The 15,092-nt window shown below is 34.9% G+C and overlaps 1 protein-coding gene across 2 annotated transcripts; it reads right to left on the bottom strand.

Moving 5' to 3' along the window:
• Positions 1–785: 785 nt before the first annotated feature.
• VOZ1 (vascular plant one zinc finger protein) lies at positions 786–6,222 on the bottom strand. 2 transcript variants are annotated; one of them, XM_011627987.3, is made up of 5 exons: positions 5,500–6,222; positions 5,058–5,339; positions 3,547–3,708; positions 2,861–3,389; positions 786–2,204 (listed from the first exon to the last, which is right to left on the bottom strand). In XM_011627987.3, exons 2-5 carry the CDS (start codon positions 5,283–5,285, stop codon positions 1,651–1,653), a joined length of 1,473 nt encoding a protein of 490 aa, XP_011626289.2. In that variant the 5' UTR covers positions 5,286–5,339; positions 5,500–6,222; the 3' UTR covers positions 786–1,650. The 2 variants fall into 2 exon arrangements, with proteins under 2 accessions (XP_011626289.2, XP_011626288.2); XM_011627986.3 differs by having other exon boundaries at positions 5,058–5,359.
• Between the last annotated feature and the right edge of the window lie 8,870 nt (positions 6,223–15,092).

Genomic DNA, 15,092 nt, shown 5'->3' on the forward strand with positions numbered 1-15,092 from the left:
AGGCTAGTCACAGGACACAGTATAACAGTTTTGGATGGTTCTTCACAATCTTTTGGCAGAGACCAATTTCACACCCTCCATTAGTAGCAAATAGGTTCCAGGAATTTTCATCAGTTTTGGTGAGTTTTATTTGGTGCAAGGTTTCTTTGCTAATGATTTCTTCACCCACCCAGTAGCCCCCTAACAACCTCCTTATTCTGAAGACGTTTTTTTCATTTTTCTTACGTAACATTGTATTGATGAGATTAATATCTTAAGCTGTCCTCAACAGTGCATACAAATGGAAAATCAAAATTAGGAGACATTCTGATTTCCAAATATTTATCAATAAAGTGTGTACGAAAATTTTGAAATAGAAGCCTCTTCAATTTGATGCTCATTATGTTATACCATGTACATGAAGCCCTAGAACCTTCATGGACAGACCCATTAAAAGATAATACTAGAAACATTATGGATATATTGACAAAAAATGCATGATTAATCCACAACAGTATCAACTTTTTTTTTTTTTAAAAGAGACAACAGTATCGACTATCAACTCAATGAGGTGTACAGAGAAAAGATATTGAAGCAATGAATTAAAAAAATTTGTCAAACAAACTAAAATAACGTCTGAAATAAAAAATTTGGGACAAACTGAAGTCGACATGAAAATTTTAGTAATCATATTTCAGCATTACAAACAAAACCATACCAACATGCCCTACATTGTCTTCTTATTTCAGAAATCGAAAGCTATCCATCCCTCACAAAAGAAAATTACAGAACATGAAGATATACTCTTAATAGAACACTTATTAGCCATCAAGGCCTGATATATTTTGGTCATTCATTAAATAAATACATAAATGCAAGTTCAATTCTGCTCCTAACAAAAAATATAGAAAACAGCAGTCTCATTAATGATAAGAGAGGACAATAAGATAAGCAGGCAAGAGGTTGAAAAAAGAAGGCAGAAGAAAATATGAATAAACCAGTTTGCTGAATTTTGAAGCAACAAAACAAAAAACTTCATGGTGGCATCCAAACATAACATATGCGCTAGAGGCATGTATATACAGCACCATAACGTACTCCAACCACCAGGTTTGTAAACGAGTATCAGTGCATGAGCTATTATGCATAACTCCTATTATGCTTGCTGAAAGATCATACAACCAAATCAGATGCAAATTCATCCTGCAAACCACTTCCCAGTTGTGGCATCCATAAAAGGGATATGCAATGCAAGCCCATGCTGATGGCAACAGTTACATCTTCAATGTTTATAACGTGGATATGTTTATTTTGTGCACCAGATTTCATGCATGTCCTTTAGGGACGTAGAATCAACCTTCAGTTGATGTATATGATACAGAGTGAGAATATGTTCACTACCACCAGTCCAGTGATCTGCACCACAGAGCAGCACCCAGGAAGCATAAAAAAAAATTGAAACTGAAACTTCCACATGACATAGAGGTGACAGAGAACCACAGCCATGAATATAAACCCAAATAACATAAAAATCCAATCCTTGACTAGGTTCTGTAGAAGCCCAAAAACTGGACACAACAAAAAATTGCCAACCAGTTAGGAAATGTTATTAATCTCGACATGGACTACTTAGTAATGATTCCTGGTGCTCGTCCCCATCATAACCATGCACTAAATTCCATAATAGTCATTCAGATCATCAACAAAATATCCATACTGTGGACCGGTTCCATAATCAAAGTTGTCATTTATGGGATTTGTTTGATTTGGAGTGGAATAGCCATTTTTGGCCTTAACCTTCTGAACAAGCTTTGCCCTGCCCTTCACGTTCCTTTTGCTATCAGCAGGATATTCTGATGTTAACCTACCCATCTGCTGTTGAAGATCAACAAGTGAATCACCCATATTTTTCCCTTTTGCGTTCTTCTTCCCATCGACCTGCTTGAGTTCCAATCGGTACAAGGCATAAGTATCACAATTATTTATCTCATACTCATAAAGATGCCATTCAAACTGAGTTAATGGCTGAGGATCCATGTAATAGGACCTCTTAAGCCCACCAAAGTCCTTCATCACTTGCTTCCGTGACTCATGCCAACCACGTCCGCAATAATCAGGGAGAGACCGCTGCTTTCTGTTTCCACTCTCAAAGGCTCTCCGAGGCTTATCAAAGAAAAGCCACTCCCTGATGGATTCGCCTTCAAGGACAGAAAGATCAAAGAGCTCTGAACCATTCAAAAAAATAACAAACACTAGTCAATTGATGGCCATCAAGAGGCCAACCAAAAACCACCAAAAAAAGAAGTATTTATGTTTGCTGCAAGACTATAAAGATAAGGGGAAAAAACTTTGTGGACGGATGAATGCAAATAATTCATTTTGGCCCAAGAGTAAATCTCATACTTAGGAGTGCTCAGGGGATCCCAAACACACATATCATGTTTGTTAGTCAAACATCAAATAACACACATATCACGTTTGTTAGTCTAACATCAAATAATTAAAATTAAAATAAATACATAAACTAATTTGGAGCACCAAAAAGCTCCACGACAAATCTCCCAAAGATTGAATCTGAAGGACACGTCCATTTGATTGAATCTGAAGGACACGTCCATTTGAGTAGTGCCAAATATGGAGAATATTGAACATTCAAAAAACATAAAATATGGAGAATTTTTAGCTCAAAATCATTATAAAAAGAGAAGATCTTAAGGTAAATCACAGATGATTAAAGAAAAGTTCAGGTCACACAAACACCCCTAACAATGTGTCCAAATTGTGGTCCATACGAACAATTTGGACCCTTTGTTCCACCACATACATGCCGAAAGGTAAAGAGCCTTCAAGGGACAAGTACAGAACAGGATAGATGGATTACCAGGAGCATTCCATGGGGATTTTGTAGTCGCAGCCCCTTCACACTCTGGAATTCCAACTGCTTTACCTTGTGTTCTCGCGCAGAGAGCAGAAAAGAGTGGGCCATCTTTCAGATCAATACCTCCAGGTCGAAGGACGGGGGTCATGCCAGGGGGGCCCTCATTCAGTGCCATTGTTGCATGAAGGTCACTACAATAATCTCGACACCATTCTGACCCTTGAGCAGGCCTAGGGCAATCCCAAAGGGCACATTTAGGCCCTAAGAAGGCAGAAGGTGGAGGAGGGCACATACCCAATGGTGGGTTAGGTATACTACACAATAAATTGTCACCCTCTCGACTAGTCATGCCGAAACCAAGGCAAAGGTTATTGGTGAAATCCTGATACAAACTGAACTGATAATCTTCTAGTAGAATACTACCTTCCAGCCCATCGTTGAGATTGTTGGTCAAATCCTCAGAGTGAATGCCTTCACGGCCATTGATCTCATGAAAAGCCTGCTGTTGAGAGGCTTGATTCGTGTAAAAATCCTGCAACCAAGACATATTCTCACCCATTCAATGCATGCTTTGCCCAATCTATAGAATTACTATCGCAAGGGTAAAAAAGAAAAGAAAAGACGAGGGCTCTATAAAAATTAAAAATTGATAATTCTTGATTGAATATGAAAAGTTTTGAAAAGCTCACATCATGAAACTCAGCATCCTGAGCTTGAATGTTATGAGCATCACAATGGAGCTTTGGACTAGCTGGAGGGGCTAATGCACTAGTTGCATCATCATCTTCTTCATGCAGCTGCAACAGCCGACGCATATCTGACGACAGTTCTGAGGAACCCAAGCTGCCCGCCTACATATTCAAACACATAGCAAAACCCATGGTATAATCAATGAGACTTACCTCCAAGTATTAAAAAATATATATTTTAAATTCATACATAATTTTCTTCTTTTCTTGTTTATTTTAAATTCATATATCATTTTCTTCTTTTTTCTTTGTTTTGTTTCCAAACGAATTCAAGTCAAGTGGTACTATACTTCACCTTTGACTCCTCGTACTAATAAAAGCTCGTGATGTGAACAACAGAAAATTTCCTAGTAGGACATACATGTAGAGAAAATGAGAGGGTGCTGTAGGCTGCAACTCAACTAATAGAGTGGAGATAAAGAGGTTCAAAACCACAATTAACTCAAGAAACTCGATCTCTTGGAATCTTAATGGCTCGAGTATTGGATCTGCCTAGGAGTTTGTTTTTTCAACTTTTTATTTTGGTGTGTTTGGTAAATTTGTCTCCCACTGCTTATGCCCCAATCGGAGTCAAGATACCAAATGCCAGCCATCCCAGAGGAGATAACCGCCGTAAAAAGCTTATGGGTTAAATAAACCATCGAAAGAAAGGAACCAAAAAAAACAACCTGACTATTTGGGTTTCTGAGTATCAAAGCTAATAAAAAAACCACAGTAGTTTAGAGTCAAGATACCAAATGCCAGCCATCCCAAAGGAGATAACTGCCGTAAAAAGCTTATGGGCTAAATAAACCATCAAAAGAAAGGAACCAAAAAAAAAAGCCAGACTATTTGGGTTTCTGAGTATCAAAGCTAATAAAAAAACCATAGTAGTATCGACTTAACATGCCGCTTTTGACACAATTAAGTCATCAAAATTTTACTAGTATTACAGCAAAGAACCACCTAACATTCCAGCAAGCTTAGCTAGAGAGAAAATACATAAAACGATTGCTGAATAGTTAAACTGTAAACAACTGGGACAGCGCTAAAGCGCCAATACTAGCATGAAGTAACTGCTGGTGCTCGGGATACTTTCTACATACGAAGTTTCTGGGTTGAGCAAATAATCAAGACCAAAAAAAATAAAAATAATCAATGGGCCTCCAAGAAGCCAAATAATAACAAATATCATGGTAATGTGGGCTAACGCATGTTGAAAACAAAATCCTACTGTTATAGTCTATTAACACATTGACAAGGATAAGCCAAAATCATGGCAAGCATAACTAGAAAAAAAAAAATCTACGATTTCCTTTTTTTTTTACTCTATGTTTTAATGGTTAACAAAATAAAAAAACCTGCTAATTAATTAAAATTAAATATAACAAACATTTTAAGTAAAAAAATAATTATAACACTGAGGAGTAAAAAAATAATTATAACACTGAGGACACCTCAAGTGATCATACCAGCAATGATGAAGTGGGCGAGGCCTCGTTCAGTTCAGCCTTCCATTCACGAAGCATCTGATGAACTTGCTCCTCCAATACAGCAACATCATTTGGACGACTCTCCTTTCTCGCACACTGGAGATCATTGAACATGCCCTGAAGGTCATCCACTTTAGTTTTTGCCTTGTCCTTGAAAACCCTCTGAGAAGATGACTTGGAAACACCATTCTTCAACCCCTTACCCATCTAAAGAACACGACCACTCTCTCTCTCTACCCAAATTTTGTGACCAAATGCTCCCTGATCAAATGCCAATAAAACTGTAAAAACAAAAAACCTTCAGATACGTGCTCAACGTTCAAATAACAGATTCACTTGCAGTTGCCTGGGCAAAAGCAACAGTACTATAGCAAACAAATCAAAGGAAATTTTGATTCCTTCGAGCCCAGGTAGAAGAGACCTAGTTTGCTTCTTTTAGCGGACTCAGGACAAAAGTTTCAGTAGATCATGGGTTCTGCGCCGAAAAACCTCTCTAACCAGAGTCCAGAGTTGCAGTAGAACACCAAAGCCTTTGAATATGTACTCCGCTCTCGAATGAAAGAAATACTGACGCTAAATTGAGCAGAACCAATTTTATGCCGAGATGATACTTAGATTCTGAAACCAATTATTGGAATATTCAGATATTGAAGCCCTAAAAACTGGTTTACTTGCATCAATATTTCAAGGCCACCTTGAGTACTCTACTCTTGAAGCAAAAGTTTGACTAAGAAACCCTAATTATAGCAGATTCTATCACAATAAACCAGAAGAATACCTAAATACAAAAGGATTCTACAATTGTGAAGAAGAAACTGATTGTAAGTAAAAGACGCCCTAACAACACCAATTTTCTCTCATCAACCTTTGAATCCTATAAACAAAAAGTTCCCTTCTACTTCTCTGAACCAAAAACTCATAAACCCTAATTGCACTGGAGAAAACGAGACACCAAATAAGAAGAAGAAAAACCAGAGGGAAAGAGCAAAAGAGAGTCAGGAACTTGGTTGATTGGTTGAAGAGGAGATTAGGGCTTATTGTGAAATTAGAGCAAAAAGCAAAAGCAGTGTGCTTCTGGAATTGAAATGCGCGAACAAAGGAGCATCTCTCTGTCTCCCTTCCCTTCTCCCGTTCCCTCCAGAATGGGTGAGACTTACCGTATTTTGTGGTAAATATAGATCCGTTGGCCTTTATAAAAATGACCGCATGGCCATCGTATTTTTAATAATTACGAAATTGTCCCTCGCCTAAAGAACGGAAAAGAACTCCTTAGGCTAAGTTTTCACATATTCCTTATTGGGAAAGCTTTCAATGTTCCCCTTACATTCTATACCTTTTTTACTTTTATTTATTTTTTATCAAGAGAGCTGCTCACCGTTTAATTTTAGATCCAACGTCTCAAATTATTTTATTTTTAGCTTTTTTAATACAAATTTTCTAAATATAAAATTTAGTACGTGTTATCTTCTCGTTGGGGCACACCTATAAAAAATATCAACAATAATTTTTCGATAAAAAATAATAACCAAAATACCATTAAAAATTTTCAAGAGTATTTTGGTCATTTATTTTATTGAAAATATTTTTTTTATATTTTTCGTTAGTACAAGTCTAATAGAGGAATGGACGTCCAAATTTTAGTATAAAACAGTTTATAGAAAAAAATTAAAAATAAAACAATGTAGAGACATGACATTGTGATTGGGGCAATCTTAGCCCTCCACTAAAAAATTGATGGTTGGATAAGAGGGAGGATAAAACTTCTATGTTGTAGGGAGAACATAGAAAGCTTTCTCATTGTTTTAGGTCTTGAAATTATGAAATAGTCTCCTCCATTTCGTATTTATTTTAACACCTAGGTCTTACTTTATTAGAGCGTTTAATATATCTCAGTTTTGTTTCTTTTTATATACATATTAATAAACTTAAAGAGCAATGATCCAATGCAACGGCTGTATTATATTATAATGCAACAACACTTCTAGAAAACCATATTTATGGTATTTGTATGACCCCAACTTTTGCACACACACTCTTTTCATCTCAATAATCAATCCCAAAAAAAAAAAGTTCAATTTGAACCCTAGATATAGTCAAAATCAGTCCCCTCCAAAAATGAATCTAGACACCATTCATTTTGTGAATTTCAAAATCTTAGCTTTTATAAACTCAAAATCATTTTTTTTTTCTTTTTTAACATTGTTCATCTAAAGATAATAAAGCCATAAAAAAAAATTGGAAATGAAAAAATCCTTCTAAGGCCTAGATCTAAACATCTCTCCAAAATGAACAGCCTATGTTAATTGGGCTAAAAAAATACTTTCTAGGTTGTATTTTCAATTTTTTCTTTATTTGAGATTGTTCATTAGAATGAAAAGAGTGTATATTTCAAAATTTGGATGAAACAAATGGCCATAATATGGTTTTGTAAGGTTATTGCATCATATTACTATGCAACGGTTGCATGAAATCATTGCCCAAACTTAAATTTGGAATATGTATATTAGGGGTGGCAATTGATTGGGTCTGGCTAGACCCAGACCCATACCCCAATAGTATTCGGGTCCAGGTTTTGGACCCAAACCTAACCCATCTAGTCGGGTCCAAAAGTTGGACCCATACCCATACTTGTAGGGTCTCTGGTCTATCCGGTCATATTCCGAGTCTGGTCGAGTCCATGCCACCCACCTTATGAGCTTCTTTCTTTCTTTTTTTTATCTTTTTTTACAATCATATGCGCATATTTTTTGCACCAATTTCACAAATCACTTGCCATTAGATTTCAAGCTGCCTGATTTGTTATTTAATAGCTATAGCTGATTATGAGTTCGTATTGTATATAACCATTAATACACCAAAACAAATAGAGCTTGAACTATTTTATCACTAGTAATTTATAGGTACGGGTAAGGATACAGGTTCGGGTCCAACCAGACCCATACCCAGACCCACACCCGAATGGTATTTGGGTCCAGGTTTTGGACCCAAACCCGACCCGCGCAAGTCCAAATGTTTGACTCCATACCTAGACCTTTATCAAGTATACTCGGCGAGTCCTGAGTCAGATTTGGGTCCATTGCAACCCCTAATACATACGTCTCACCATTACACACCTATACAAAATTAAAAATAAATTATTTCAAAATAAATAAAATTATCAAAATACACCTGATTGCTGGGGTGTTTTGATTATTTATTATTTTTAATATTTGTTATTGGTATATGAAAGTGGAAAATATAAACATATTAAATCTAAGCACGATAAAGCTATTTATTATAGAAAAGATTTGTATATTGTGTCAATAAAGTAAGACACTTGAAATATCCATTAAAAAAGGTGGTGGCTCCTAAAACACCCTCAAATTGATTATCTCCCCTTCAAAATGTATGAATAAGAGAGAGAAAAAAAATGCCATGAAAATAGTGCAGTTTGTCTGTACTTTTAAAAAAAATTTAAAATTTATTATTTGGCCATCTACACTATTTTTTAAAACTTTAAATTTTATGCCATCGTAAGGTTTTTCAACAAATTGAACTTCATATTTCAGCATAGTTTAGAGGTGCGCTTCACTTTAATTGTTTAATGTTGATGCCTTGTACAAACCTCGGCCTTTATCGTTGGACTATAGGCAAAGAAAAGCAACATACTACTACTAATATGTAGCATAGAAACATTGTGTTAAATGTCTATTACACCCATTGCGACATACTTTTGAGATAGTATGTTTTGTACCCAACTTCTGATGGAATATTTGTGATTGACATCCGAGTCAAAGACATACAAGAAGTTCGTATCAACCATCCGCGTTGATAAGCAAAGGTAGATCGTATGTGTATCATACTGTCATACGGTTAATTTTTTTGCACGAAATGCATCCCCCGCTTATATAATTTCCCAATAAATTATTGGGTGTTTAGGGCACATGCCCACTCCTGTTGAAGTTGCGGGTGGAATATGGTTTTGACTTTGTGCTGCGCAATCGCAGAAGTAGTTCTAGTTTTACCTGGATGCTCTGAGCTTATTTCCACTTTGGCCCCACGACATGAAAGATGACCGACCGCACACAATGGAATGGAAGATTGGGATTTCCAACCACACTTTCAATTCCCTCTTCATTTCATGAATGCCAACCACAAATTCAATCCATTTTGACACACATTCGACAAAGGCAGGGTGGTAATGGGTAGAGTGGTCTGGTCCACAGACCGATCAGTGTGGCCCCAATAAACAAGGGGCTAGGCCACAAAATGTGGCCCCGAGGGCTGGGCAACCATGCCCTGACAGTAGGGTTGGGCTAGGCCTAGTCCAGGGCTAGTCTGACCATCTAGGGTTAGGCTTGGGCAAACGCCTCTATGGGCCGGCCCTAGGGCAATCCTATGGGGGATAGGGCAGGGCTAGGACCATAGCTAGCCCTTGTCTTGGCATGGCCGTTGCCAGCCCTTTACTAAGGTGAACGGATGTGAGTCACTTCCGAATTGTTGATATATGTTCTTTCATTATTGCATGTTATTAGACCATTTATCTATGCTACAAGAAGGTCACATCTATCCCAGATGGTTGGGCGTGAAATTTGATAGTTCGGGGTTGTTTCATAAAGCTCGAGAACTTTTACTTTTGGATATCAAGTCTGGTAAATTACACATAAATGCCGATTTCAGATCTAACTACCAATCATAAATGTCGTTTCCTTGTACCAAAAACAAATGATCTTATTATACACTTTATTAAATCATAATCATCTTGAAACCTAAAATTAATGAGGGTTCAACGAGATCATCGGTACTTTCGTAATGTCCGACAAGATCAAATCCCATACGTCCATCATTTAACTTTGATTAAAAATCTAATCAGTAATGAAGACAATAAGCTACAATTAGTAATAAAAACAAGAGTCGTCTATACTTTTCCCACTCTCTTTTGTAAAGTTGGCCGACCTTTTGTATCGAGTGGGCGAAAAAGCAAAGGGCACATGCGAAATTATTGTAAAGTGTCAATTTAGAGGGGCACTTAGCGGGGGTGCTTTGGCATATATATGAGCCTTTTGGGATGTGAAAAAACGAAGAAAGGCATAAAGTGCGGCTCCACTAAGAGAGCACCCGTGACCTTACCTATCCCCCCCAGATTCCTTCCCCCATTCAAGATAAGCATGCTTTTGCCATTTACTGTGAACACACGTGCGGTCGGCAAAATCTATTTGTGAGAACCGCTTTTTTTTTTTTTAGGGTGGTGTCTATAAGGTTGCAACCTTAAACCATCCTATTAAGGTGTGCTTCCAAAATTTATCATAACATGTAACTTTGGTGAAAAAGAAAATTTAGAATTTTCTCAAAATCTATTTTTGTATTTAACTATAAAATTTTAAACTTCAAAAATAGTTAAAATCAAGTAGATTTGTAAACATATGAAATGTTAATCCCAATAAAAAAAATGGCAAATAAATAAATGAATAACTTACTCGGATTTGTCTTTACATCACACAATGGACTTTAAGGTTTCATACCAAAACCTATAGATCAATCATTTCGGTGACAGGCAACTTTGAGAGTCCACTTGGTGAATCTCCTTCACCTCTTTTCTATCCTTCTTTCTCTTTCTATTTGAAGGGTTAACCTCTTTTTATAGAGAACCATATTTTGTAACTATCACATTCATGGTCTATAGGAATTGAGATCCAAATATAACTCCTGCTTTAATTTCCTTAAGTGCAGTCAATTAGGATTAACAAGTTGTCACCAAACTGTTAATCTTGTGCAATGAGCTAAACCTTTCATTAGTGCACTAATGACTCTTATAATATGATGATAACCAAGCATTCATACAACTTGATAAAAGATATTTAAAAATTAAATAATTTTATACATCTATAATATAAAAATAATAATTAATACAAAGAATCGGGTTTTCCCTCCAGTGCAACATCTTATAAAAGCTCCAAAATGGATCCTAGTATATGGTATTGCCTCATGTCGACCATTTGAGATTTCACATATACTATACAATATAGCTTTTGTACCATTATTGAAAAATAAATTCTCGAGATAAAAGGACATGATAGGCCACATTTCCAACATGAAAATCTAGAAAATAGACGGTTTAAGATGATATATTGCAAGATGCACTATTTCTCATACTCAAAATCATTTTTTTTTTTTTATATTCATGCATCTTGATGTCAAGATGATTAATTAGAGGGTTTTTCATCATTAAAACTTCCTTTTCTGATGGATTTTTCAAGTGCATCTATAATCATACGTTTTAAGGTTGCAACATTATATAAACTTTTTCTTTTTTTTAAAACGTTCCACAAGTTTCATTCAACCTATGAAGAGATTACATCTGAATTAAAAAAAAAAGGCAATGAGGAGGAGACTAGAAAGTAGAGAAAGGGAAAGGGAAAGGAAGGGGTAAGGCTCTAGGGCAAAGTCGTTTGTATTGAAGTCTTTGATAACATGAGCGAAATTCACTGGTCTCCCTCGAAGGCACGAGTGGATGTCGTCCATAATGGGGCTTAAGGTCCAGGATCCATGACAGGGCTTACGGTCCAAGGTCTAAGGTCTAAGGTCTTGTTCTCTACACCATTTGATCACATTAACTGAATCCCCCTTAATGATGAAACTTTAATGATTGCAAAGAAGTTTGGAGAACTCATCTTCAAAGCTCAAAGCTCCGAAGGATATGTAATTTAGAGCGTATATACTGCATTACCTAGGAATACACATGACCCTCTAGCAAAAGGCCTAGTTCAGAAGAAGTTTTGTACTGAATCTTTTAAATTACAAGACATGATAATTTCACAAAAAACTGAACTCTGAGCTATTAAAGTCTATCTAAAACTTGAACTGTTCTAAAACTTGGATGGTCTACTTTCAATCTTGACATATGAAATCTATAAGCACTCTAAAGTGCTTATACAAATTTTCTGCTTTTTAAGGTAATTCTCTAAGTTGGTTGACTCGTATGCTAAAATTTAGGGTACCCTTGTTCAATTTCGCTGTTTGAGCAAACTTACAGTTTGTTCCCGCAGGAGCATAGAATCTAAAACCTCCTCTAGTTGTACGTAATTCTTCAAGGGCGCTGAATTCTTTCTACAATAACTCATGATATTATTATGTAATCAACGTGAGGCACGCTAGACGTACAAGAGTCTTCATTATTCCTACGAACTTTTCCACTAGAAATGTCACACTTCGTTATATTCGATTATGCTGTAAAGGATTCGAAATTGGGCGTAATCAAAATTTTTAAAATTATCTTTTTTTTTGTGTGATAGAAATAATTTTTAAAAATTATCTTTTGGCTTAGAATCGAAATAACCGGGGTGTCGGTCTCGGATCCATGGGTTTATGGCTTTTGCCTAGATTCTTTGATTCTTAGTAACTTTTTATTTTTCTACATATATAAAAGCCTTAGAAATGCAAGTTGGGTGGTTCTACTGGGCTCTAGAGTTGGCGCATGACTGTGTCAACTCACCGGCTCAAATTCTAAAACATTCGATTTGGACATGGGGTAAGCTTTCTATACTTTTCGTAGTATAAAATTTATATATGTCCTTTTATCCAAATGTCCATTCTGAATGGATAGTTGTGATGACCCCAATCACAATTTACGCCTCTACATTATTTTATTTTTAAATTTTTTTACAAAATTTTTTGACACCAATATTTGGGTATCTACTCCTCTCTTAAACTCGCACATGTAAAAAAAATTATTCTCAATAAAATAAAATAACTAAAATGTCTCTTTAAAAGTTTTAGAGGTATTTTGAGTATTTTATTTTATCGAAAATATTTTTTAATATTTTTTTAGGTGCATTTTATTGCGATGATCACATGCCCAATATTATATTCATTTAATTTGTAGATAAAAATAAAAATAAAATACTTTGAAACATCAACAAGTTGGACAGGAAAAAAAGTATTTTATCTTCCGTATAGTATAAGTATGGAAACCTTAGAAGCACCTTGTAAATGGGAGTGTGTACAGTGATGACCTCAATAATGGCGCGCATGAGGTAAACTGTTCATTTAATTTCAAGAGTCAAAGTCCTAGTTATGGGCTACGTTACCTACAAACCTAGGCGTGGCCCGAGTCTGTATTAACCAAAAAACCTATAAGTGGCCTGACTTCGTGTTTTGAAATGTTTCAAAATAGAAACTAACACAACGCAGGCCCAAACTAATTGGAAAAAGTTTATAAAGTGTAAACCTTATATTCAACGAGTAAAGTGCATCTAAAAAACCCATTACAGAAAGTTGTTTTTAAGAAAACCCTCAAATCAACCATCTGGATCTCGAGATTTATAGACATAAAAAAAAGGGATTTCGATCTTAAAAATAGTTCATCTTCTAATACATTATCCAAACCATTCATTTTCAAAATTAGCAAGTGTTTTTAGATCTATTTGATCTTCAACATTTATGGAACTTTAAAATTCACAATTGGAGGCAACAATAGATTATCATATCATCGTAAGGCTTTGTGGTGCCAAAACTGTATTTTAGCATAGTTTTAAAGTATAGTTTTGAAGTGCACCTTATTCAATAGTATAAGATTGACATCTTATATATATATATATATGGAAAAAATTGGAGTTAGCCCACTAGCTCATATTAACATATGAGTTTAACGACTCAGATTGAATCTGGGCCGATCTGACGATCACGGATGTCCGGTAGTGCTTGAATTTTATTTCTTTCTACAAGTCCAAATCACTTGAAATTTTAGGTGTGTGTTCTTCTTATCAAGGCGTATCTAATAAAAATATAAAAAAAGTTATTTACAAAAAAGACCAAAATACCTTTGAACCTGTTCACCTATTTCTGATGAACACTCGCTGAAATTTTCAAGTGATTTGAAATTGTAGAAAAGTAAATAAAATTCAAACACTACCAGACATCCGTGATCGTCAAATCGGCTTAGAATGAATCTGGGCCGTTGGGCTCATATGTTCATATGAGCTAGTGGGCTAACCCCAGCTTTTTCATATATATATATATATATATATATATATATATATATATATATATATATATATATATATATATATATATATATATATATATGTATATAGTCGACGCTCTAAATAATCAAATTTGAACCTACCTCAAAAATTTCACTAGAAGATGTTGTTTTGATGCCCAAATATCTTCAAATTGATCATCTCGGCATTAAGATATATGGACATGAGAAAAAAATGGATTTTAAGGTTTGAAAATAGTGTATTTTGTAATTCATTTTTGGACCGTAATGTTCAAGATTTACAAGTTTTCACAGATCTGTCGATCTACACTATTTTTAAAGCTTTAAATTTTATAAATAAATATAAAAATATATTTTAAGTCTATCACAACGATTTCTAATATTAAAATCACATTTCTCGATACTATTTGAAGGTAGGCTCTAATTTTATTGTTTAGAACCTAGTCTCTATACATAGAACCTAGGCTCTAATTTTATTGTTTAGAACCTAGTCTCTAAACAACCCTTCAATTACAAAAGTTCAAGATAGAGAGAGTTGTGAAGGGTGGAATTATTAATTTTATATTCTATTTTAAAAAGAAAGTTATTTTTGTGGAGCAATTTTGTAAATATTACTACAAGACAAAGGTTATTTTTGTCATTTCCATTCAGGGTAAAATTGAAATTTTAACTAAATGACAAAAACACTCTACAAATAAAGTTCATAGACATTAACTTTCAAAATACTATTGTATTTTTGTGAAAATTTCAAATTTGCTCTTGCTCAATAGTAACGTTACCTATTTAAATAATTTTTTAATAAAAAAATAATCATTGTTTTGATAAATACGCCCATCACAACCCCTTCTAACTTGAACCTTTGTATTTTGAGGGGTTTTTAACTTTAGACAAACCATATATATATATATATATATATATATATATATATATATATATATATATATATATATATATATATATATATATATATATATATATGAAAAAGTCTTCCTAATACTTATAGGCGAAAATGAATAGTGATTTCACCTACCCTC

Source organism: Amborella trichopoda, chromosome 1 (assembly GCF_054954075.1).
Source record: "Amborella trichopoda isolate Santa Cruz 75 chromosome 1, AtrichopodaSantaCruz75HAP2 v2.0, whole genome shotgun sequence".
NCBI lineage: Eukaryota > Viridiplantae > Streptophyta > Magnoliopsida > Amborellales > Amborellaceae > Amborella > Amborella trichopoda.